Genomic DNA, 25,142 nt, shown 5'->3' on the forward strand with positions numbered 1-25,142 from the left:
GTTTATCGCTGTTTCTTGTTGATCAACTATAATCGAAGATGTATATATAACTCGATGTGCTTTTCTGGAATAATAACCAGTCTGCTACCTATCACCAATTGAATATCCACGGCAATCTGAATTGGTCTGATTTGATCTCGCACAGGTTTGTTCCTGCAGTGTATACTATCTTAGTTCCTTGGTATTATGTTTTCGATCTGATGTACTGCTCATGTTTGAAGGTTGACACGATATGTCCATCACCGCTTTTATTGTCACAGCTGATTCAATTTATTACTGTCAATGCTATTGCTGACAAATAGATCTAACTGTGTATGCAGTCAGGAACATTATGATATGAACAGCACAGGTTGATTCGGACTTGCTTAACAGTTTATGATCAAGTGTGACAATGTAAATTTCAGATCAGACTTTGTATCGCACTGCAGATTAATGATTATCTTCAGATGATTGCTGATTATTGTATTCTCTTGATGCTATCGTAGTTGTCCCAAACTGAAGGCAATAGCATTGGTATTATATGTGCTCAGTCGGTCACACATAGAGTCACCGTTCTATGTGGAACCGACATGGTTCCACATAGAGTCGTGACTCCTATGTGGAGATACGACCCTTGATAACAATAAGCATCGCTTAACAATTAGTAATCGGCATGATTAATATAATGGATACAATACTATGATAACTAACATTAATCATCACATATATATACATCGATTATGTTAATATCATTGATGTTATGTATGATCGATAATATAAGCAATTATCAATTGTACATAGAATCAATGGTATGCATAATACGATACTCATATAGATGATGATTGAAGCAAATCGATCATACAGTAATATACCCTGTGATCAGAATGTTAATCTGTAGTGATGTATAATCAAGGATAGAAATAAGGAATTAACTTTTAAATGTCTAAGGCCGTTAGGCCACTTAGATATTTGAACGGTTAGAATTATCCGACCGTTGCTACATATTTCAACAGATTAAAGGAAGGTGTGGATGATAAGGGGTTGTCTAAAAGTTTGTTGAAGTCTGTTGGAGGTTGTGTGAGTGCTCTAAGGGTCATGATGGCATAATAGGAGGTTGTAAACCAAATAAGGGAAGCACAGGTGATTGTTAAAAATGCTCTCAAACATTATTGACACATTATTGAGGTGCTGCTACTTCTCGACCTGCCATTGTTAACTGATGTGAGAACTTCCTAAAGCATTTCAGGCAGTTTGGAAGTGTATTCCTCAGTGTGTTGATTTGATGTCCATCTACATGCATTATTAGAATAGTGAGGAGTTTGTAGAGGGTTGTGTTGCAAGTGATAAGGCATTGATGCACTTTCAAATTTCTATAGCTACTGATTAGGGAAAGATAGCTGCATCTATATTCACTTTATTCCACAGCATTGTGGTCTAGTTTATGTTCTGTTGCACACACACACCTTGTCTCCGATAGTGATCCCCTTTGTTTCTCTTGATTTTCTAGTGTTTTGCAGCATTTCTATCTTGTAAGGGTTGCTAGAGCGAGAGAGAGGATAGATCAAACTGCATCATGCAGTCTCAGGAGGTGAGAGCTCAAAGCTTAGGGATAAAGGCACAAGGAGTAGGGGTGGGAATCAATCCTCAAAATGGACCATAGACAAGAAGTGTAGAAATGCATAAGGAAAGAATTAGGGATTCAAGTACAAAACCAGGTAAACCTCAACTTATTGTGGAATGAACAGAGGACCAATGGTATGCCCCCTCAAATTCCAATTTAGACTTCGACTTGGAAATAAGTTCTGAAGTTTTCCTTTCAAATCTGGTTTTTACACCTAAATTAGGGTTAAGTCCTAAATCCCAAAATCATTCCTAGTACCGAGTTTGAAGTCTAGACATGCTCCTTCATTCTCAAAATCGGTATATGTAGTCAAGTCGGGAATAAGGTTTTATTCCTAAAATCTTTCTTATCACCACATTTTTGTTAGGAATTAGTGTTCACATGCATTAAAATAATGTGGTGGGGGGTAAAGTGAGTTGTAATAACAATTCACGTAGTTAGGGGTGGTTGAATATTCTATTACTTGTTATGGTGTGTTAGTATAAATATTAGAATATTATGTGTGAAGAAATATTGTACGGGATTGTAATATTCAAGCTGTTAGAACAACTTGTCTATAAAAACAAGTGGTTAGAGGAGGTTATACTAGTTCTCCTATAATTTAGGAGATAACACTCCTATATATATGTAATAGGTTATTGAATGAAATATGAAGCACGTACCATTTTGTGTTTAATTATTGCATCTTCTCATTATCTCTGTCCATATTTCTTATATGGTATCAGAGTGAGGCCATAAAGGAGTCAAGAAATACAAAGAGGGGTTGTAGGAGTAGTAGTCTCTAAGCAGTTTGTTGCTGCTCATTTCTGAGGTTGATTGACAAGGAATAACTTGCAGATTGGTCAACTATTGTAGGAGTAGGAGTCTCTAAGCAGTTTGTTGCTGCTTACTTCTGAGGTTGATTGACAAGGAATAACTTGCAGATTGGTCAACTATTGTAGTTTGAAGCCGTTTCCATGATACACAATTGAAGTTATCTCTAGATTGGGCACCAAAGCACACAATAGGAGTGCCATTACAAAACGATGTGAGCAGAAATTTTTTTGTATGGGAGGAATGATCTCTAGTGACAAGAAACCTGTTAGCTTGATTTGTGCGCATTGGAGGTGAGTGCGCAATCACAAGCTGGAACCAACAGCTTTTTGTGCTTGGTTATGAGTGTTTTGATTGCCAAAATTCCTTGCATAGTGGAGCGGGCATCTAAGACTTATCTATTGCTAGATCAGGTGTATTTTTTGTGGGCGTTGATCCTCTATTTTATGGTGAAAGGCTCCGATTCATGTGTAATTCATGAATGATTTTCTCATCACTATCTTCAATGACTTTTAGGTACTCTTCTTGATCTATGACAAACCCATATATATTTTTTGGTCCGCAGTGGTGTGATTTGTAGGTGATGGAGGACATTATGTGGCGATTTCGTTGGCAACGATTTATGGCACCATTCTAATTTTTTGATTGGGTTCCTCATCTCTCTGCACGATTCCTAGTTTGTCAACGCATTCAAACTTAAGTATTGGCAGGGATCATATTTACATTCTCGGCAGCCATCCACTAATTTGGTCAAGGGCTTTGGCACATTGGCATCCATATATTACCTGATCGATAGTTGCAGTTCTTTTATCTATTGATCGGCTATTTGATAGCTTTGACTAGTGCCTTTGTTTCGTGTTAGTCAATTGGTTGATGTGCAAGTTTAATCATAGGCAGAGTTGTGCAATTGGCATCGTTTGATGGAGGAATCAAGGAAATACGTTTTGTTTGTGGATAGGCATTTCGGTGGCACCGTCATCGAGGTAGATCTGCATTCATTTTTAGGCTTGCATTTAGGAGAGAGGATACAATAGGTCAAAGCTTTGAAGGAGATTGAAGAAGTTAACTATAGGCCACACATTATATTTTAAGTCGATTAGTATTTAGTGGAGTTATCACATTGGTAATATCATTTTATTTAGTTTGGTTTATATAGAGATATGTTATGTCATCTAAAAGTGAGCCAAAGTACATCAAAGTTTAGTTATCATCATTTGAGTGTCTCTAAGTGTCTTTGAGTGAAGTTTCATTATTTTCTTTAAAATAGGGACTTGTTTTAGAATTTGTTAATTGTTGTGTTAGAGATGTAAAATGTCAAAAATAATATATAAATTGTTGGAGTGCATGATCGATGGTACCCGACACTCGTAAGAAGTGCACATCAAGGGGAAGAATATATTCTTTCCTCAGAATTGATGAAATGAGTCTGAAAAGACAAATATGCTAAGTAAGTAGCAAATCAACTGGAGGAAGGAGGACTCTTAGTGTCTCTCGTTAATCACCAATGATGGGGTCACTTATCAGCTTTGGTGGCATTTTATTTTCTAGTATGCATCATGATATGATTTGTTTTTCAGTGTTCCTAGTTGTGTGAATAAGTGGAATTTCATATTGTGGGGGGGGGGGGGACATAACCAATGTTCCATTCCCATTTGAGATATGTAAGTTGATGTACAAGCATGGTGGCAAACAAGAGCACCAAAGTAAGCTAGTTCATGGATCTTGAAAGGGTTTGTGGGAGGCTCCAGAAAACCACATGAGGTGGACAGTTGGTAGGTTCATGTCCGGGTTTGTGGTAAGCTTATGTGAAAACCATGAAAGGTTCATAGGAGGTTCCTTTTGTTCACATGCATTAAAATAACAATGTGGTGTGGGGTAACGTGAGTTGTAATAACAACTCACTTAATTATGGGTTGTTGTTGTTAGGCCCAATATGGAAAGCTAATGTACTGAGAGGGGAGGGGTGAATTAGTACTTCAAAACTTTTCTTCAACAATAACTTTACTGTTATGCATAAACCGAATAGTGCAGTAACATAATATAAAGCTAAAACAAATAGACAACAATCATACATGATTCACTCCATAACACATATATTTTGGTTACGCAGAAACTCTTGGTTAGAGAGAAAAACTGCGGTGGGGATGGCACCCACAACTTCACTACTGCAATAATAAAGGTTGCTCGGTTAGAGCTACATGTTTAGCTATTTCTGATAGCTTACCCTGTTAGGAGTATCAAGATTTGTTAGATCTACCTTGCTAAAGGATTTTACAACACTTAATCTAAATGCTGCACCTGGTTAAAGGCTTTACAATTTATAGACTTGATTAGAGTCTTTTACCCTGTTAAAGGTTTCTCTTACAACTTCAAAATATTACAATAAATCATTACAAATATCTGCAACTTTACATCTGGAATGTTATAGCAGATTCTATGTGCTCAGAATAAGATTACCTTGCTTATAGTATACCTCGGTAACCCATATAGTAACTCGGTAAACCCTTCTGTTTACTCTGTTCTTTGACTGTTCTCTGGAATCCTTCTCGGCGACCTGTGTGTCTCTGTAACAGTCATAACACTTAGTGCTTTCATATGTCTTGCTTCATATATTTCTCTATCTTCCTTTCTGTCATGCTACATGTATACATCAGTTCTTAATCCATGTTGTATAAATAGATCTCTTATGACGGTGATCCATTCATTTCTTCGATCTTACAAACATGTTTTATTGAATGAATAACCATGCAAAATATTTCATTGGTTAGATGACCTCAAAATCATACACAATCTTTAAGTGCAATTTCCAATGTGATAACGGTTAGATGTTCCTTGATCTTGTAACACGTTTCCATATGTATGTCTAGGTTCAATGAATCTGGTAACACGTTTCACTCGGTGTATATCAACTCGGTGTGTCATCTTTGCTGCTCGGTAGACATGGAATGATACTCAGTAGACAGCTCGGTGCATACTGGGCTCTGTAACTACTTTCTTCTATAACCGACTGAATTGTGCATACCGACTGAATATTTCGGTAGAGATAACCGACTAGAGTATATAGAATAACTTTGAACATAAAACTAATGGCAACTTGATAAGTAGTAACAGTTGTATATTCTATTACTTGTTATGGTGTGTTAGTATAAATATTAGAATATTATGTGTGAAGAAATATTGTACGGGACTGTAATATTCAAGTTGTTAGAACAACTTGTCTATAAAATGAAATGGTTAGTGGAGGTTATACTAGTTCTCCTATAATTTAGGAGATAACACTCCTGTATATATGTAATAGGTTACTGAATGAAATATGAAGCACATCATTTTGTGTTTAATTATTGCATCCTCTCATTATTTTTGTCCATATATCTTATAACTTTTGGCCAGGTCACCGTCAAAATTCGGTGTTTGCATCAAAACCAAGATTATGTTAGTAATCCTACATTAAATTTGCAGCCTCTGCCACAAACCGAAAGTTTCAAAACGAAAATTCTCCATGACACTCCATGTGGTCTCTAAGCAAATTTGAGCATGTTAAATCTAAGTCAAAGCAATCCCAAACTGAGTTTGCAAGAAATGTCAAGTTTTTTGGGAAGAAATTCGTGACCACAAACAAGAAATGCAATCCAAAACGCGGTCTTCCAAACACTGAATTCTACACCTTAAATGAAGGTTTATCTCCCTCAAATTCGATAGTGGCATGCAAATCAGAAATAGAACTTAATCTTGAAGGTCCTCCTATCACCGAGTTTGTGCCGAAATCCTCCAAATTCGGTGATCATAGTCAAAGTAGGAATAAGCACTATTCCCAAAAGTTCTCCTAACACTGAGTTTACTCCCAAATTTGGATTTTGCAATTAAAAAAGAAATAAAGCACTAATCCCAAAACTTGCCCTAGTACCGAGTTTGGTCCTTAATCTTGAAACTCCTCATAAGTCCAAGTTTGATCTAGATTTCTTGTTTGTCTTCCACAGTTTGAGTTATGGTCTAAATCAACATGAAGATCCTACAGCTTGTCTTAGGTCCAAGTTGCACACAGCAACTAATTTCTTAACAGCATGCTGAGACAATGAATGCAAGACTGAAAATGCTAAAGGGCTATGAATGCAAACTAAAGGGGGTCCTTGACTTACATTGCCATCAAAATGTGATCCTTTTGAAAATGAGGCAGCAAAGTGATGAAGTCTGACTAAGTGTTCTTAAAAGGAAAATGTGAAGTGAATTCAATTGTAGGTCAAATAAGAAGGGCATTTGAAATGCTAGCCCTAGAAACCCTTGATATTATAAAGCTACTTGTCCTTGCAGATTTGTACCACCAATGGAGAAACGAGAAGGGATATCTGAAACACAAGTTGAAGGTATGATCACAATTAGAAGCAATTTCTAGAAGATGAGCTAGGACGAATGACATTAGAGGAGAGCTAAGGGAGATGGATCACTTAGAGAAGCCATTAATTTGAAGACTTCATGATATTGTTTCTAGGTGTGCTACATGATTACCAAGGCAGAATGAGAAACACAAGATCAAAATCCTGAAGATGATGTCTTTTTAAAGAAGATTGAGAATAACATACTCACAAAAATGACTCTACCGAGGAAGAATTTGGAGATATTGGCCAAACACTTACTAATTTCTAGATTTTTGGAAAATAGCATCTGATTCCAGAAAATGTTGTAAGAAATATACAGAAACAGGGAGAGGACGGTTGGACGTGAAATAAAATCTGATTTATTGTAAAAGGGGAGTTGATTTATTGTTAAATAATAATATTTTGGCTAATTAAAGCAATATTATAAAGCCATGTATTATTATTCTCCCAAGAAGGTTAGTTATTTATCTAGTTGGCAGTTTTGTTCTTTTGTGACAAAAGGTTGTTATGTTGCCTCTGGAAGCATATAACTTTCATCCTGTAGTGAAATCAGTTTGGAAGTTGTTAAAATTATTAAATAAGTTGTCTAGGGTTTCTAGAAGGCAGATCTAGGCCATTGACTGGATTTAATCCTGGCTATTGATGTAAAATGTAATATATATAAAAGGCCAGTGCCTCTCTTATTATTAATTGTTAGAATTAGAGGTAGCAGTAGTCAGCAAGTAGAGTTAGAATAGAGTAGGAATTGTTGAACAAGAATTGTTTTACTAGCAGATGAAGCCGATGAATAAAGCATTGTAGTATGGTGTTTTACCAGTTGCCTTCTCCTGTTTGCATGGTTTCTTTCATCAAATTAGTTAAATTTCAATGATTTTAATGGTGAAGTGTGAGGATATTTGATCAATTTTTGGTTCATACCAATCGGGATTTGCTGATTGTGAGAACTTGTGCATGGTTAGTCCGAGCCTATTATTGCCATTATTTCAATTATTTCAATTGTGGATGTGTTCAAGACAAAATACTTTCAAAACCAAGTTTAATTAGATAATTGTAAATTCAGTTTGATTCAGGTGTAGCAACTTTTAAACATGGATCAAACACATGAAATGTATGACAACATGAAACATCACAAGGCTCATAAGAGAAACATAACACAATAATTTCAGGAGTGGAAAACCCTCATAGGGATGAAAAACCACTCGTAAATGCCTCACTAGCTTAATCAGAGATTCAAATGCTTACAGAGCCTCATTGGTTTTCATAGAGTATGTCTCACTGACAATATATTGTGCCTCACTGGCTGATTAAGAAATGTCTCACTGACAAATAAAAGTATGCCTCACTGGCTATTACAAAACCTCATCATAGTTCTGAAAACAATAAATACAGAGTATGACCTCTGTTTCTTTACATAACATTTTCTGAAAATCTCATTATCCTTGAGACCCAGAAACTCAAGCAATCATCAAATGTGTATATCACTATAGTTCATTATATAATGATGTATACACTTCATGCTTACAAGAGTTTACCAGTGTTTTCACTTCATGCTTGCAAAAGTTTACTGGTGCTTACAACAATATAAAATGTTTGACAAAATGATGTAAACAACCTTTGCCCTCAATAGCAAGAGACTGATTTTGCAAGATAGAACCAGAACACAATATTTCTCAAACTGGATTACACAATACAAATCCCCTTTTCTGAAAAAATAGTCTTCAAAAAATCAAGCCCTCGCTTCACACACAATCTTAAAAAAAAGAAACTGTCAACTACATATGAAACCCTTTTTAAGTCTTTTTCAAAAAACTGTGTTTCCAACCAAGTTCGAAAAACTGAAACTGAAAAGGTATGTTGTCATAATAAAGAACCAACCAAAAAAAAAAAGCTTATGTAACTGTCACCAAACCCCATTAAGGATGTTCTATTAATAGTTGAAAAACTCTGCGAGTACTTGTAGGACTCGCGGGTCATTTGCTCAGCCAAGTCACTCGCGGAAAGACTCGCAGACATAAAAACCCAACGTATTTAATTTAAAATTAATACTATGAGACATGAATTTTACATACTATGATGTTAAATTAATACTATTATCTTAAATAGTTTTCTATTAATATATGTTTATTCTAATATTATTAAAGAATAAATTTAATGACATTAAATTTATATAAATGTGTGTTTTTTGAAGAATATTTAAAAAAATATAATTTCAAATGTTCAATAAAGTTGCCGAGTTATTGCCGAGTTTTTCCCTGAGTTTTTACGAGTCCCGAGTTTTTAAAATATTTTGTGCTTGCCGTGTCATTGTCGCGTCCGAGTTTTTCAACTATGGTTTTATTAATGCCCGAAATCAACTGCTAATCACAGAAAAGGAAACACTTTTCTTTTATCAACATATTTACTAACAAACCTTGTTGACAACCTTTCAAAGCATGATGTGAAAATCAGAGATGGTTCATTGGTAAAAACTTAGTTTATAAACTGAGGGAAGAGATACATTTATAGGAATTACAAAATATCTTAGCTATTAAAGAAGTTACCTACTTCTAACTACCCGTTATTGTAGATATTTAAGATGTCTAACAGTCAGTTACATTATTGACCATTAACACTAATAATATAAAATATTATTCTAACACCCTCCCTTAATGGTCAATCTATCAAGAACATCAAATTGCCCCTTGAATTTTAAAAACTTAGCCGAGCTCAAAGACTTGGTGAGAATATCTGCAGTTTGATCCGCTGTCGGAACATACTGCAACTGAACTGATCCGTCTTCTACCAGCTGGCGAATGTAGTGACAATGAAGCTCGACATGCTTGGTACGCTCATGGAAGACTGAATTTTTGGCCAGTTTGAGCACCCCTTGATTATTAGTATATAAGGGAGAAGAACCTGCTTGCGGCATCTGCATGTCAGAAAGCATCCTTCGGAGCCAAACTGCCTCATATGTGGCCTTGATCGTTCCCCATTATTCGGCTTCGGTCAAGGAAATAGGCACAACCTGTTGCTTCTTGCTGCTCCAAGCGACGACACCAGTACCCAAACTGAATACGTACCCAGAAGTGGATTTTTTGTCATCCACTGATCTTGTCCAATCTGAGTCAATATACCCAATCAGCTTTAGATTGTTGCACCTGCTATACAGAATGCCATAGTCAGAAGTGCCTTTCACATATCGCAGCACTCGCTTCGCTGCAATCCAATGATCAACTTTTGGAGCTGTCATGAAGTGAGATTTAGCTGACAACGAAACTGATGTTAGGTCTAGTGGCAGTGAGATAGATGAGGTTGCCTACTAGCCGTCTGAATTTTGTTTCATCTACTGCAGGTGAATCAAACTTGGCTGATAACTTCAACCCTTTCTGCATAGGTGTGGAAGCAGGTTTACAATCTTGCATTCAAAACTTATCCAGCAAACTGCGGGCATACTTGGATTGTGAAATAAAGATACTGTCGTTAGTCTACCACACTTCGACACCTAAGCAATAATGGAGAAGCCCCAAATCTGTCATGTCAAAAGCTTGGCACAAGTCCTGTTTGATTGCGGCAATCAAATGTGCTGAATTTCCATTAATGATCAAGTCATTCACGTAGACAACAAGAAAAAGGATCTCATCACCGAAAAGTTTGACGTACAGATTAGTGTCAAAGGGACTCTGCTGAAAACCATGTTCAACCAAATACTAATCAATCTTGAAGTACCAAGCTCGAGCAGCTTGCTTCAGGCTTGTTGATGTGTGTTTTGTACACGACCAAACACAAAATAAAATACCCAGAGGTATCTTATCCTCTCTTGCGTAAAGCCTTCGAATGCTGAAGATATCGCAAAAAGGATCAATCGGAGGAACTTCAAGGTTTTGTTATGTAGGATCTCTACTCGTGGATAAGCGCCAGCGGTCGTTGTGTTTGCTATTTTACAAGGGGCCTTACGTACTTTCAAGGAAAGCTTGTTCGTGCTACTACTTTTCAAATGAGGAAACAAGATTCTTCTAATACTGATTGATTTTTCAAAAAAATCAAAAGATAAAGGTTTAGAGGAGGTGATACTTAAACTAATCCTAAAGAACGACTCAATGAGGACTGGTCTTGATAAAACTCTACCAATTTCAGTATTGCCAAAGATTACAACTCCACTGGAATTGGTGCGATCTTCTAAGGGGATTCAATGGTTTTCAAATCATCAATGGGATAGATACTATCAGTAAGATACATATCAATGCCACAACAATGATTGAACTTTCAAACAATCTTAATGCCTCCAATTGACCACATAGGGCTTACTTACAATCAGTAAGGAGCTAGTGGTTTGGATTATGAGTTTTACCGAAGATCAAGTACAACATTCGTCCTTCAATCTTAAAACTTAAATGCTATCTCTATTAAGAATGATTTAAGAAGATAAACAACCATGAAAATAGCCACAAGGATTGCAACAAAACACCATAACTTCAATATTTTATTGATCTCATAGCCAAAAAAAACAACAATTGTTCAACTTTCTCTCTTCACTACTTATTTCCCTGCTGCTAACAATATCAAACTTATTTCTCTTTTCTGATTCTAACTCTCTAACTCTTTAAAATGAAATGAGTGAGGGTTTATACAACACTCTCAAATACAATGAATGGCCTGGATCAAAAGAAGATCAACGGTTGAGATTCTGACACCTAAACCCTAATTAGGGTTTGTTACAAAAAAGTCCCCATTTAGATAAACATTATCAATCCATAGCCAATAAGAATTGGCACAAATAACGAGGAGACATAGCCCAATAGTAATTAAGTTGCCACATCATTTGATAACAACTTTTCATCTAGAACTTTGCTCCCTTTCTTATGCTCTTTTCTGGCATATTCAATGAATCTGGCAATCCCCTCAATTTCAGCAATGGGAATCTCAGGCAAGTTCTTCATTCGCTCTTCCAAATGAAGAACTTGATCAAAAGCTGTGAGAAGGGTCGTATCCCACCGAGGTTCAAATTCTTTTGTCTTCTCAATCAGGAACATAGTAGCATACATTTGATCTCGCTGCCTTTCTGTGACAATGTTCTCTTCCTTGCAAAAAATGCTCTTGATCCTGCCTTCCAACGCTTGGACATCCACATCTGTCTCGATCTCAATCCTTCTGTCAAGGATCGTACACAATACATCAAACACCTTGTCTTGAATAGGGTGGATGGTGTCTTCAACTTGGCTGCATCTGGTATTGATATCTTCGAAAAGAACTTCCTTCATCTGGAGCAAAGTTGACCACTGCAGAATGCTATGGGTTTCTCCATCCATTATCTTCTCGTGCTAGAATCTGTCTCGGTGTCCTTATTACTTGCAAGACCGGGATGATAACGTCTCTAGTGTGAGTGAATGTATCTACAATTATCAATAGATTATGGATGATCTCAAGGACCTGGATAGCTCGATGGACTGTCTTCATCATTCTTGTTGCAAATTCAATGGCTACCTTGTAAGATTCATCAATCCAAGAACTCATGAGTTGGACCAAGCTCTTTACCCTTTCTGCCTCATTTATTGATTCAAGAGGAAGTGCATGCAAAGGAGATATTGCTGGATCCTGTCGTCTCAAAGGCTGATTAAGATGGCTAAAATAATTCCTCCAAGCACTGACCTCTCTTTCTAGCTTCTTATTCTTTTCCATTTCTTCTTTGAGTTTGTCATTAAGTGCTCTCACTGAATCAGTTGCTTCTTCCATAGCCTACTCGGAGTTAAGTGGACCAAGATCAAATGTCTCTAGATCATATTCTTCTGCTAGAATCTCATCCTCATACTTGTCCACTACTGGTGTAGCTATCTGTACTTTTCTGGATCCGGCTTCATCTCTAACTACCTTTGACATCTTCGTAGCCTTCTTCTTTTCTATCTCTTCATGGGAATTTCCTATGAGACTTTCCAAGTCGAATACTTGCTCTTCTTCTTCAACCACAACTACCCTTGTCAGCCTTTCTTTTAGCCAATTTGGAATGGAAGACTTCCTTTCCCTCACTTGTATTTCCTTAGGCAGAGGTCTATCTTCTCTGAAAAGAGATGTCGCTTCATCATCATTCTTTTCTTCTTGTTGTTCATTAACACCAACCTGGAGAGATTGACTCGATGAATGCTGAGGTGTCTGTCCTTTACCTTGTTTATCATTCTACACCATTGATTCCATAGACTCATCAATTTCATACACTATCTGCCTCTGATCTTCTCCTTGACTTGCTTCCTTCTCATGCCTAGAAGATGTACTCGGTGGACGGTCAGGATTCACTTTTTGCTTCTTCTTGGAAGGTTCTCTCTTCTCAGGTCCTTCCTTTCTCTTTGATCCCTTGGAATGAGAAGCATTCTCACTCACACTTTCTTCTCCTTCCTCTGTTCTTGTTTCCAGGGTGAGTGTCATAGATACATTCCGCTCTTTCAAATTTTGATGCTGTATGTCCACCCATCTGCGAGTGCAAGTTAAAACGGGATCCATCAATGCTCTTAAGTCTGCAACTTCGGGCTCGTTCCAATCTACCTTCACTTCTTTATCTTCCTTCTCATAGGAAGATTGGAGATATCTACCACTATCTTGGGCTTGATCGGCTACTCTGTAAGTTTTACATTTCCTGATGAGATCCAAGGGTAATCTGGAATGCATTTTTCTTTTGATCTCTACATCATCCTGGACATTCATCCAGAAGTCCTCTACTTGAAACCATAGAAACAGGACTCGCCGGGACTTGCCTAAACTCGGCGAGTCCGAGTCCAAGTCATGCTCGCCGAGTCTCTGGGACTCAGACTTGGACTCGTCTGAGTCTGGCGAGCAAACTTGCCAGACTCGCTGAGTTGGTGAGTTTGGCTCAAACTTGCCAAACTTGGTGAGTCCCGAGCCCCAAACTCGACTACTGGCTGGGTTACTAAAATGACAAAAAAAATACATTTTAAAAAGTTTTTTTTAAATGAATGGTATCGTCTTTGTTCACTACAACCTTCGCCTGAGAATGGGAAAAATTAGGGTTACAACATGTCAGCCAATAGAAAAATATGAGGGGAAACTATGTCGATAGAAGTAGGGAAAATTTAAGCTCCGAGTCTAACACTGATTGGATCGACCAGGTAGATATAGAGGCTGAGATTGTAGCCATGGCAGAGGAGGAGCGGAGAGCACGAGCACAGACAGGAGATTCAGAGGCAGATAGTGACACAGATGTTCCCGATGTTGGTGAGCATGGCATGGTGTCATGGGGAGCGGCTATGGCTGTCGAATCATGTAGGACCTACCTTAGATGCCTTCGCAGTGGGTCGTGGCCGGAGGGTGCAGGCTCCTCTGAGCCATAGGCTTGTAGATGTATTTACCTTTGGTATTTGTATGAAACATTTGATGATGATCATATGATGACATGGATTTTTTATTCCATGAGTTTTGTAATATTGTATACATTTGACAATATTTATATAGCTATGTTTGTTATTTGCTTCAGCTACAATTTGCATTTATGCTTATGTGATTGATGTATACTTGTGTATGTAATCAAATGAGCCGAGTTTGATGATGTTATTGTGTCTTTAAGGTGTATTCAATAAAGGATGCCTAAAACAACTTTTAAATCTTTAAAAATCTCTAAATTTCTTGAGTTTTTCACTTTCCCGAGTCCGGCCGAGTCTAGAGGCGAGTTTGACGCCGAGTCCGGAGTCCGAGTCCGAGTCGGCCTTGCCGAGGCCGAGCCGAGTCCAAGTCTCGTTTCTTTTCTTGAAACTCATGCTTGTACTTCTTCTCGACTGTCTCTTCCATGTGACCATGAGGGTCAAAATTCTCCCTTGAGGCAAAGGATGTGAACGAATATAGAGATAACTCCTTTTCTATATCCTTTGCGGCTTGAGAGGATTTCGTTTCCATGCTTATGTCTTGATGTTCTAGCATAGGCTGCCAACTGTCTGGGCACCTCAAGTAATATTAGCCTATCTGTAGGATACCTTGGCAACATATAGGGAGGTGAAGGGCATCCATGGACCCTGATATAGGTGAATTTTGGAAACTGAATGAACCATGCACCATGCTTCTTCATGAGTTCTTGTGCCTTTGGAGACAATTGGTGATGAATCCCTCCTTGCAATGCCCTGGTGATATACATCGTGAAGGTATCATTGATTAGCTTGTAGTCATTCCTTGGCGGATGATGTAGTTGAACATAAGAATCACAAACTCTTATCTCTTCGGGTCCTCTCCCAACAACTCCTTTGTGTGGTAGCCCTGCGTACTCAAAACTTCTGACTAAGGAATATATGACATACGAACTCATGTGAAACGACTTGGTAGGGGCTAGCCTCCTCAACTGCACGTCCAGGTTATTGCTAATGATTCTAGCCCAATTGAGCTTTCCTCTTCCTTGCACAATCACTTGTATGAAGAAGAACATCCATTTGTCGAAGAAGGTGGCTTGAGAGGCACTAGTAACCCGATTGAGCATGGTTATTAAGTCCTTGAATTCTTCCTGGAAATCAATTCTGTGCGGTGTATTGGGAATCTTGTTTAGGCTAGGTCGACTTTTGAGCAACCAATTCTTGTTGATGAAGTTCAGACAGGAATTAGGATCATCCTCGTAGATAGACCTAGCTCCTTCCAGACTTTTGTAGATCATGTCTCTCTGCTCCGGGAGATGAAAAGCTTCACTTATAGCTCCCTCTGAAAGGTAGGCTAAGACAGTTCCATCCTCAGCTACGATCGTCCTTGAATGTGAATCATAGTGCCGGGCACATTCGGTCATCAACTCGTGACACTTTACTGTAGGAGGGAAACCGGTGGCCTTGATGATGCCACTCTCAATTATCCTCTTCGCAACAGGTGACTGCTTGCCGATGTAAGTTGCTTCCCGAAACTTCTTCACATTGAAGTTTCCTAGATTGGTGTCTCCGATATTGCTCCACCTGGACATGATCCTGGTCTCCAAATCATCATTCTTCTGATCCTCCTTGATGAGAGCCTGCCGGGTAGTGGATCCATTGGCCTTGGGGGTCGTCATTTGATACCTACACTAAAGGCTTAATTTAGGTTTGAGCATAATATCTTAAGGTAAGAGATTTAAGACCTTTCAAGGAAATAAATAGATTACAATTTGAAAATAATATGATAAACCTTTAGAATTATGAACTTTCAAATTGATATTAATTATGAATTAAATCAGATTCTGAAAGACTTAACCTTACAAAGGATTGATATGGAAAATTAAATCAAATCTTGAATAAGCTTTCAAAAATCCGATGATACATACCTTTTCCTTGATTTCTAGCTATCAACCTTGAAAAAGGATAAAGGAAAATGAGAATTTGCTGGATAAGAGGTCTTTGATCTGAATTTCAGACTCTTCCCTTGGATGAATTAACCTTCAATCAGCTTCCAGCAAGAAGTTCGCCTTCAACCAGCTTTCAAGTATTCCCCAAAATCTGGAAATTAACCTTCAATCTGCTCAATTTCGCACCTCCAAATCTGCTGTTCTAATTCGCATGAGAGAAAATGAATGAATGACAAATGATTTCAAAACAAACCTTTCCTTTATAGGGCGCTCACCTCACTTTACCTCTAGGCTGACTTGATAAATATGAAATAAAATCACTTTAAAGCATGGCCGACCTGGTTATAGAGCAAAATAAAATGCTTTAAGCGCCAAAGTGTGGAAAATTTTGATTTTTAAATTAATTTCAAAGCTTAAAGGTCGGTTTTGTCAATTTTAGCAATTGTTTAATCAAGGCATATTTGCATTATTAATCAAGGATAAGACTTAGTGAGTGGTTTGAAATAGGAAAGATGCCCTTGAAGAAATTCGTATGTGAATTATTTGAAAAGACAAGGTAAATCTAGAAGATGCTTCTCTTAGTCACTAGAATGTCCATGGTTTAGGTCATCCCAAGGAGGCTTGTTTGATTATTCTCACTTAGTTATATTTACTCCATTAATCATCATCTTCACAACCTCGATCTATCATCACTTCATGCTCTTATCATCATAATTTTGCAACTTGTCTTGGTCAAGGTCCAAACAAGGTGAAGAATAGGCTTTCTCAAGGATCTTGCCCTGGACCCTTTGGAAGGGTCAGGAGCGATTTTCTTGATTTTGCCTCAATTACCCCTTTTTTTCACTCCAAAATCCTTCGGAAGGTGAGCATACGCTTGTTTTAGTCCAACAAAGCCTAGGGATCCATCCTTTTAGCTTCTCACATGGTCAAATTAGGTGATAATGAGAATTTCGCTCTAGACCCTTTGGAAGGGTCAGGAGCGAAATTCACCTTTTTGGTCAAGATTCACCTTTGTTTTACTCACAATCTCTTCTAAGGCAATCTTTAAGGCAAAGCCACCTTGATCACTGACTTGGCTTAACATTTTCTTGGAGGAAAACATGACATTTTGTGAATTTCGCTCTGGACCCTTTGGAAGGGTCAGGAGCGAAATTCACCTTTTAGGTTTAATTTTCCATCTCCTCCATTTTCAATTTATCTTGCAAGGCTTAAATAACCTCCCTCCAATCTTTTCATGCCTTAGGGATCAAAATCTTGTCTTGACACAAAGGGGTAATAGTGATTTTGAAGAATTTCGCTTTGGACCCTTTGGAAGGGTCAGGAGCGAAATTCACTTTTTGCTTGCCTATTCACACTCAATTTCACTTTCTTCACTTCAACTTATCTAGACTCCCTCATTTTGAATCTACTTCTCAACTTGGCACCATTGGTTTGATCTTCACAAGGCCTAAAAAGGAAAATTCGCTCAAAAACCTAGCCAGGGACAGGACCTATCCAGAATTTCGCTCTGGACCCTTTGGAAGGGTCAGGAGCGATTTTCAAGTTTTAGCTCAAAATCTACACTTTTGATGATCAAAAATCCTTCATAGGCAATCAAAAGAGTTTATCTCACCTAGGTCCAGGCCTGACTTAACTCACATTTTGGAGGAAAAGATGGTTTTTAGAGTTTTCGCTCTGGATCCTTTGGAAGGGTCAAGAGTGAAAACCTTTCTTTAGGCTTCTTCCTCCATCATTTCATCTTGAATCAACCTCAAAAGGCAAGAAAACACTTTTCCTCACTCATCCAATTTATAAAAACCCAAGTTTGACTTGATTTTGCTAGGAAAATAAGGGATTTTAGGAATTTCGCTCTGGACCCTTTGGAAGGGTCAGGAGCGAATTTCCCTTTCTAGACTTGATTCTTCATCCTTTCAATCCCAATCTTCATTGCAAGGTAAAATTTCATCCCTCTTCACCCAAGGAACAAGGTTTCAAGCCCAAACAAGGGAGCAAATAAAGTTTATAGTGAATTTCGCTCTATAAAGCCTATAATAAGCATTTTATAACCTTAATTTAAAACATTTTATAAATTTTATAAGGGTAGGAGCCCTTATGGCATTATGTTCAAACTTCTAACACTATGGAATGGCATAGGGATCTCTAATGTCAATAAACCAAACATTAGTAAGATGGGTAGTGGATCTCAGATGCAAATTTTATTTCAGTTATAATAACAATTTAGATCTTGAATGATACCATGCCTACCCCATCATGTAGCTGGAATATATGATAGTATTACTAACATTCTAATTTTATTGACTACGTAGTTGTTTTCATCAATAATTTAATAGTTTTGAAAAGATAAAGTAGGTCTAAGAAAAGGAATTGATCGATTGTATTTTAAATTAAGTCTGAAATTTATGGATTTTAATTTTTGTAAGTGATGGAGAGTTTATACCAAGTTTCTATCCCAGAGCCTCCTGAGTCTGTATCTTAGTCTAAAATGTACTTGCCAAGTCTGATTCTTGATATTATTATTACTACCTTTGCTAGTGGAATGCTGATTATAATAATTCTTATATCATCTGCTTGTAGGGTTACGCTGCAAACATGTAGCACTTTTCTTTTCATTCTACATGTTATGTGTTCATACAAAGTTAACATAAATTGCATCATATATTAATTGAATGGAAATAATAATTATCCTGATGTCTATGTATATATAGTTCCATGGAAGTTGAGCGCTCTGCTCTAGAAGATCTCCGAAATCGCGCTCGTCTGAGCAGCTCAGCTTTGCCATCTGTTAGCTTTTATACCTTTGTCAACACCCACTACAGGTAAATTAGTCTCCATAAAAACCTAGGATAATGGATTCTTCCTAGCATGATCTTAATTAACTAGTGAAGCAATTGAGTATATTCTTGAGCTTATTATCAAAGGTACTAACTGTGGATTTTTTGTAGTCTGAACTGTGCATCTATATCTCATGATGGAGGATTGGTTGTTGGTGGCTTCTCGGATTCATCTTTGAAGGTTAACCTTTATCAGATAATGTTTTTAGTTTCTGTGACAGTTTCAGGTTAGTGTTATTTTGTTTCACTAAAAGTATTGTGGTAACAGGTATGGAACATGTCCAAAATGGGCGAACAACATGGTAATTCTGAGAACGGTAGTTCTTCTTATGCCTCATCTAGTAATTTTTAGGAATTGGTTTTGATTAATTACAATATTAAAGAAAAACAAATCCGTATTACGTTCTTATGAAGCTACTCTAAGCTGCTTCTGATGTGTGATTGCCTCTTTATAGTTATCAATGATTGATATGCACCTTCTATTGAATCCTATTGTTAAGTAATCCTGTAACAAGCTAAAGGAACCCATAAGCCACCAGAACTTTTTCCATGCTCTTGTTGCTCCCTACCCACAGAGGAACAAACTATCCCAACCTCTCTTTTACCCTCTATGTGTTGCCTATTGGACTAACTGGAGAGGAGGCCATGGTCTTTACAATTTTACTTTCTTTACAAAGTCCAATCAAAGAACGATTATGTGGCCTCATTTTCCAACAAAGAAAAAAATTTGCTGGACAAAATGGAGTCCAGGATATTGCCTTGATTTGCAAATTCTCAGGAGCATAGTTGTGACCAAAACATGTAGGTTATGGGTGCAAGCTGGCCCTCAAAATTGGTGGAGATACTAGCTATGCCAACAGGATATTTCATTGTTGTTTTCTGCTCCAAACATGAATTTGACAAAGATTTTCAGGGTACACCCAATTTATGAAAACAACTTGTTGCGTCATGAAAGTCTCTCTCTCTTACTGCCAATCCCTCTGAGGATCTTCCAAGGGAATGCATGCTTTGTTTATGCTCACATTCCTCATGAGAAAATGCTGGAAAGAATCCTCAGTGAGAAAGGTTGGTTAAGCCATTGGAAAAATTCATTACAGCTTTGAAGTTTGGCAAAAAGCTAGGAACAGTGAACTATCTGCTGATCTATGTGCATAGATATGATAATCCTTTTTTATTTGAGAATATGGTCTAGAAATGGGAGCCACTTTGTGGAAGCAACCAGTTTCCTATAACGATATATCATACACCCTTTTCAGTGCTGGATTTTCTACGAGATTGATTATCTTGCCAGTTTCTGCCTCATAAAAATCATTGGACCAAATGGAGCACTCACCAAACCACAATGTAATGAAGAAATAGATTTAGGCATCCAGTCTGAGCATCAAGGGAAGTCTAATGCTGTCCCAGGCTTATAAAATAAAAGTCATGAGCTAGGAGAGAATAGGTATGAAAATGCCTACTCAAGGATGGGTGAATCTTCACCAAGAATTTTTTTTTTTTTTAAATTTCACGGAAAAGAAAGATACAATTTTATACTAGCTATGCAACACAAAAGGTTGCTCTGAAGGCTGCATAATATACGAAACCTCACAAAGGTTAATCTTAGGAAATTGTGAAATTTACCTCCATTGCTAACATGCATAAATCTGCAAGTAGGGGCAACAAATGCAAACCTAAGGAGGTGTCCTAGGAGGGTCTCATCTCAATAAATTTGAAAATCTGGGAACCAAAGTACTCCTCCATTATCAAATAGAAATGAAAGCCACTATCAGACGTAATGGAGCCAAGCTAATGCCAAATCTATAATTTAAGGGATAAGATAACAAGAAGCAAATCTCTTTTCTAGAGTTGGAAACCTTTGATTTGTATGACCAATGTTAATGTGCGTATTATCATGGAATATCTGTGAATTGTGTTGCTCAACAAATGCCAATTTCTCAAAGCCAAAGTGAGTGTGTCAAAGATGGACATTGTCCTCAAAGAAACAACATGGACTTTGTCATTGCAAAAAGTCTGATTTGTTGGCATTTGTGGTAGCAAATAAATGACCTTTAGTTTCACCACAAGAACAGTGATGCAATGTGAAGCAGCTAGGCCTTTAGACCACTTCTAGAATCCTCACCATTGGCAAATGGCTTTCAGTATTTATTTCCATGAATTCCAAGAGATTTCCTATTGTAGAGGGGACTAGAATGGCCGTCCTTCAGCAGCTCTTAAAATTTGCAGTACTTCAACACCATCAAATCCCTGAAAACATCTAAACAATTTTGGTCATCCCAAATAGGACAGATCATTTCCTGGAGTGTTATTCTTGAAGTCATAGTCTACTATTTTAGGATTAGCACTTGCAACTAGAGACGGTTAATAAATGCCTGTGTCCCTATATCCTCCCTCCTTTGTAGTCCTTAGCTTTTCACTCTCCCCCATTCCATGGTTTCAGAAATCTTTTAAAAATTGCAATTTATTCGAATTAATCTCTGCTAGGCATTGCTGTTGATATTTTCCCCAAAAATACTCCCATTTTTATTCTATTTCACTTGTGCACCTGTAGGGGACATGGGGATGGATAGGAAAAATCCCTGGGGCTGTCTTCTACAAATTTCATTTTAAGAAAAATTTACGCCCAAGAAATTCTAGAGGATGGCTAGCCATCTGTTGGAATATTCGTCATTGATGTCAAAGGCTTGTTGAGTGTGCTAAGTTGCTGTTAGTGAATTTTGTTTGTGTTGCCTGTGTGCTTGGTTGGTTGAGTTGCTTGTGTGCGTGGTTGGCTTCTTTAGGTGCTTGAGTGTCTGCATCAGCAACTTGTGTGCTTACTTGTCAACAAGTCAGCTGCTATGTCAGACTTATGTGCCATGTCAGCCTTGAATAGTCAAAAGAATCAAGTTTTTAATATGCATCGTATTTTCTAAGTAAAGTGGAATTGATGGATTTCTTTTTGGCATATTGTGGGGCAAGCTTATTTATTTTAAGGATGTCGTTTTTTATTCAGGCTGTGCGTTTGCCTTTGGAGTTTTATGTGGTGGTCTTAAGTTGTGGTGTTCAGATTTATTTTTGGAAAAGGCCTATGCGTTTAAACAAAATGATTGTCGTGCCAATTTGGTGGCATTGACTTTATGGAGATTGATGTATGACTGGGTATTTTTTAGAAAAAATGATATGAATTAAGGTTAATACATCACAATAGGGACCTGGATGTGTTTTAACGGCTTTGGAACTGCATTTGTTTTTGTCAGAAAAATGCCACGATGTTTTTATTTTTGTGGAGCCCCTCTTCCAGGTTGAAGATTCTTTTTTTTTTGTGTGTGCCAACATACTGGAATTGTGTCGGTATTATTTTTGGAGTTAAGACTCTGTGTTTGCAGTTTTTGGAGGAATAAGAATCGTTTTTATTGATATTGGGCGGTATTGATATGCACTTCTCTTGGCAGTTTTAAAAAAAATACGAATTGAGGAAAACGTATGAAGAGTGATGGCTGGAGTTTATCGCAGTCAATTAATGAAGACGTGGGGTCGTGTAGGAGCTGGGCGGCTGTGTGAAGTTATGAGTTTTTGAACAGAGCGCATAACTTGTAGCTTGTGTGGAGCGGTTATGGGAAGATATCATTGTGTTTTTCTTAAGGAGTGGAGGTCGAAAGTCGTATTTTGTTTTTGTTCTCAACGGTGTTGTTGAAACATTATCGCGTGCATATTTATCGAAAAACATGGTTCATGGCGTTTTGCTGAAAGTGTCGTGTCATTTGTTTTAAATCAATCTGGGTAGCATTCACTCATTGGTTTTGGAGCAAAGTGTGGTCTGTAGTATAGCTGTGTGGAAGTGTTTTTTTTAATTAAAATTTCTAAGTGCTTGGCTGATGAAAAGATTTGAAGGTTTTGTTTTGGTATCGATTCCACATTACTAGGTGAAGAGGGTAATCTATTGAACGACTGAGAAGTGCTAAGAATGATATAGAAGGCATGAACAAATGGAAGAAGTATCTTATTGGTTGTATTAAGCAGTGAGTATATGAAGCAGCTCTTTGAACAAAGTATATTATCGTAGTTGAACATTTTATCGAAGAAAATTACAATGTCTGCATTGTAGTGTCAGTTCTGTGAAATTTTTATTGATTCTGTTATTCAAGAGTTGTTGTTTTAGCTGGTTTGTGTTGGTGCTTGCTATGAGTTGGTGCTCACATATGTAATCTGGGTTGGTGCTCAATCTCTTTTTAATGAAAGATTTGCATGCTATGATTTTTTTACCCGAAAGAGTTTTCCATATGTTCTTGTGTTATTGATCTTTTTGTGTCATTTGGAAAAATTGTTTAAAATTTTTGAAATACTGAGTCACCCCTCCCGCCCCACCTCTCAGTATTTCCTGTGTGCTTGGTGAGAAGGTTGATGATAGTTTGGTTATTCAAAAAAACTTAAGGTCTTTAGCTTTAAGATTTGATGCAAAGATCTTAGCCATAGAGGAGATGGATGACCTTGATAAATTGTCCATTGACAAGATCCATTGTATATTGACTGCATATGAGATGGGGACAAACACAGTCTTCAAAAGGGGAGATTGCATTCAAAGATTCAAAGAAAGGCAAAGAAAAGGAACAAGCTTCAAGTGATAGTTTGGATAATGATTTAGACTCAGAAGAAGCTTTGTTTATGAAAAAGTTGAAGAAGGATTTTAGCAAACAAAAGAAGAAGATGTCTCTTAAATGTTTTAACTGTGGATTGGCTGGACATTTTGCAGCCAAATGTCCATATGAGAATAATGAAGACAACAGTTATGAAAAGAAGCCTAAGTTTAACAAAAAGAAGTTCAGAGCAAAGGATAAGAAGACATGGAAATCCAAAAAGAGTCTAGGAAAGTGATTCATCTAAAGGAAGTGATGAAGAATCTCAAAGTGATGAGATTTTGTTTATGGATCTAGAAGAAACTCATGCTGAAAATAAAAAAGATGAAGATGTCTTTGATGAAGAAGATGGAAAAGTAGATTTTGAACAAGAATTTAGTGCTCTCAGTGAGATTAGAAGTCTTAAGAAGAAAAATTTGAATTTGAAGCTGCTGCTCAAAGAAGAAAGTGAAGAAAAAATCAGAAAATCACAAGCTCTTGATGATGCTAACAAGCTCATGGATGACCCAAAAACCCAGATTGAAGAAATTACGAAAGTTCAAGAAGATTTGAAAAATCAGATTACGTTGAAGGAAGAAAGCTGTGATAGATTAGAGGCTGAAATTGTCTCTCTCAGGAAGTTAGACAAATCATCAACACTGTTGAACCACAAAGAGATAAATAAAAAAAGTTAACTATCTTTGGATGATCTTATAGCCTCTCAAAAACAGTCTTCAGATAAATGTGGAGTTGGTCTTGAAGAAGGTCAAAGCACTAAGTCTTCAAAAGAAGAACAACAAACTCTTAATTGTGATAGCTCAATGTTTTCTTCAACAAAAATCAGAAATAATGGTTTTAGGCAGCCTTTCAGTGCTAGACAAGCACTCTTAACTAGGTTTAATCATTCCTTCTTTCATGGTTATTGTTATGCTTGTAATTACTTTGGGCACGAGGCAATAAATTGTAAAATATCTTTTAGAAATGATTTTAAATTTGCAAATCAAAACTCCTTTGCCCCTTTGAGGAGTTATAATTATGTTTGTTACAAATGCAATAACATTGGACATAGTGCAAGGTTTTGTAAGAATGGTAGGGCAGATTTCCCAAAGAAAGATGTTAAGAACAATGCCAAGGAAACCAAAGTATGGAGGAAGATAGAGGGAGAGGCTGAAACAAAATCTTTGATTGTGCAAACTTCTCTCCTTGCACAAAATGAGATAGATATTTGGTATGTGGATAGTGGCTGTTCTAGACACATGATTGGAGATGAGAGCAAGTTCTTGACTTTCAAGAAATCCAATGGTGGCAAGGAAAGGTTTGGTGGAAATTCATCTGCAAGGGTGGCTGGAAAAGGTACTCTTATGTTGAATGATGGAAAGACTTAAGTTGAGAATGTGCTATTTGTAAAACGTTTAAAACACAATTTGCTCAATGTTAGTCAGTTGTGTGATCAGGGGCAGTTTAACTGTCAGTTCTGATTGTTGCAAAATTAGTAAAGATGTTGTTCTTATTGCTGATGCAAGTAGGGCAACGAACAATTTATATATTCTTGATGATGTTAAGAGTGAAACTTGTTGTTTGAGTTTACTTGATGAATCCTAGTTGTGGCACAAAAGATTTGGTCATATAAATTTTGATAATCGTGTGCATATATATTGAAAAAAATGG

The 25,142-nt window shown here is 37.3% G+C and overlaps 1 protein-coding gene across 2 annotated transcripts in view; it reads left to right on the forward strand.

Moving 5' to 3' along the window:
- Window positions 1-25,142, forward strand: part of LOC131036459 (transcription initiation factor TFIID subunit 5) — a 146,377-nt gene that overhangs the window by 59,331 nt on the left and 61,904 nt on the right. Inside the window, exons 10-12 of one of the 2 annotated variants that reach the window (XM_057968350.2) lie at window positions 18,757-18,867; window positions 18,994-19,063; window positions 19,151-19,184. In XM_057968350.2, the coding sequence (XP_057824333.1) occupies window positions 18,757-18,867; window positions 18,994-19,063; window positions 19,151-19,184 (215 nt within the window). Of the gene's footprint in view, window positions 1-18,756; window positions 18,868-18,993; window positions 19,064-19,150; window positions 19,200-25,142 lie in introns of both variants that reach the window. The other variant, XM_057968349.2, reaches the window with a different exon arrangement.

This window comes from Cryptomeria japonica, chromosome 7, assembly GCF_030272615.1.
Source record: "Cryptomeria japonica chromosome 7, Sugi_1.0, whole genome shotgun sequence".
Taxonomy (NCBI): Eukaryota; Viridiplantae; Streptophyta; class Pinopsida; order Cupressales; family Cupressaceae; genus Cryptomeria; species Cryptomeria japonica.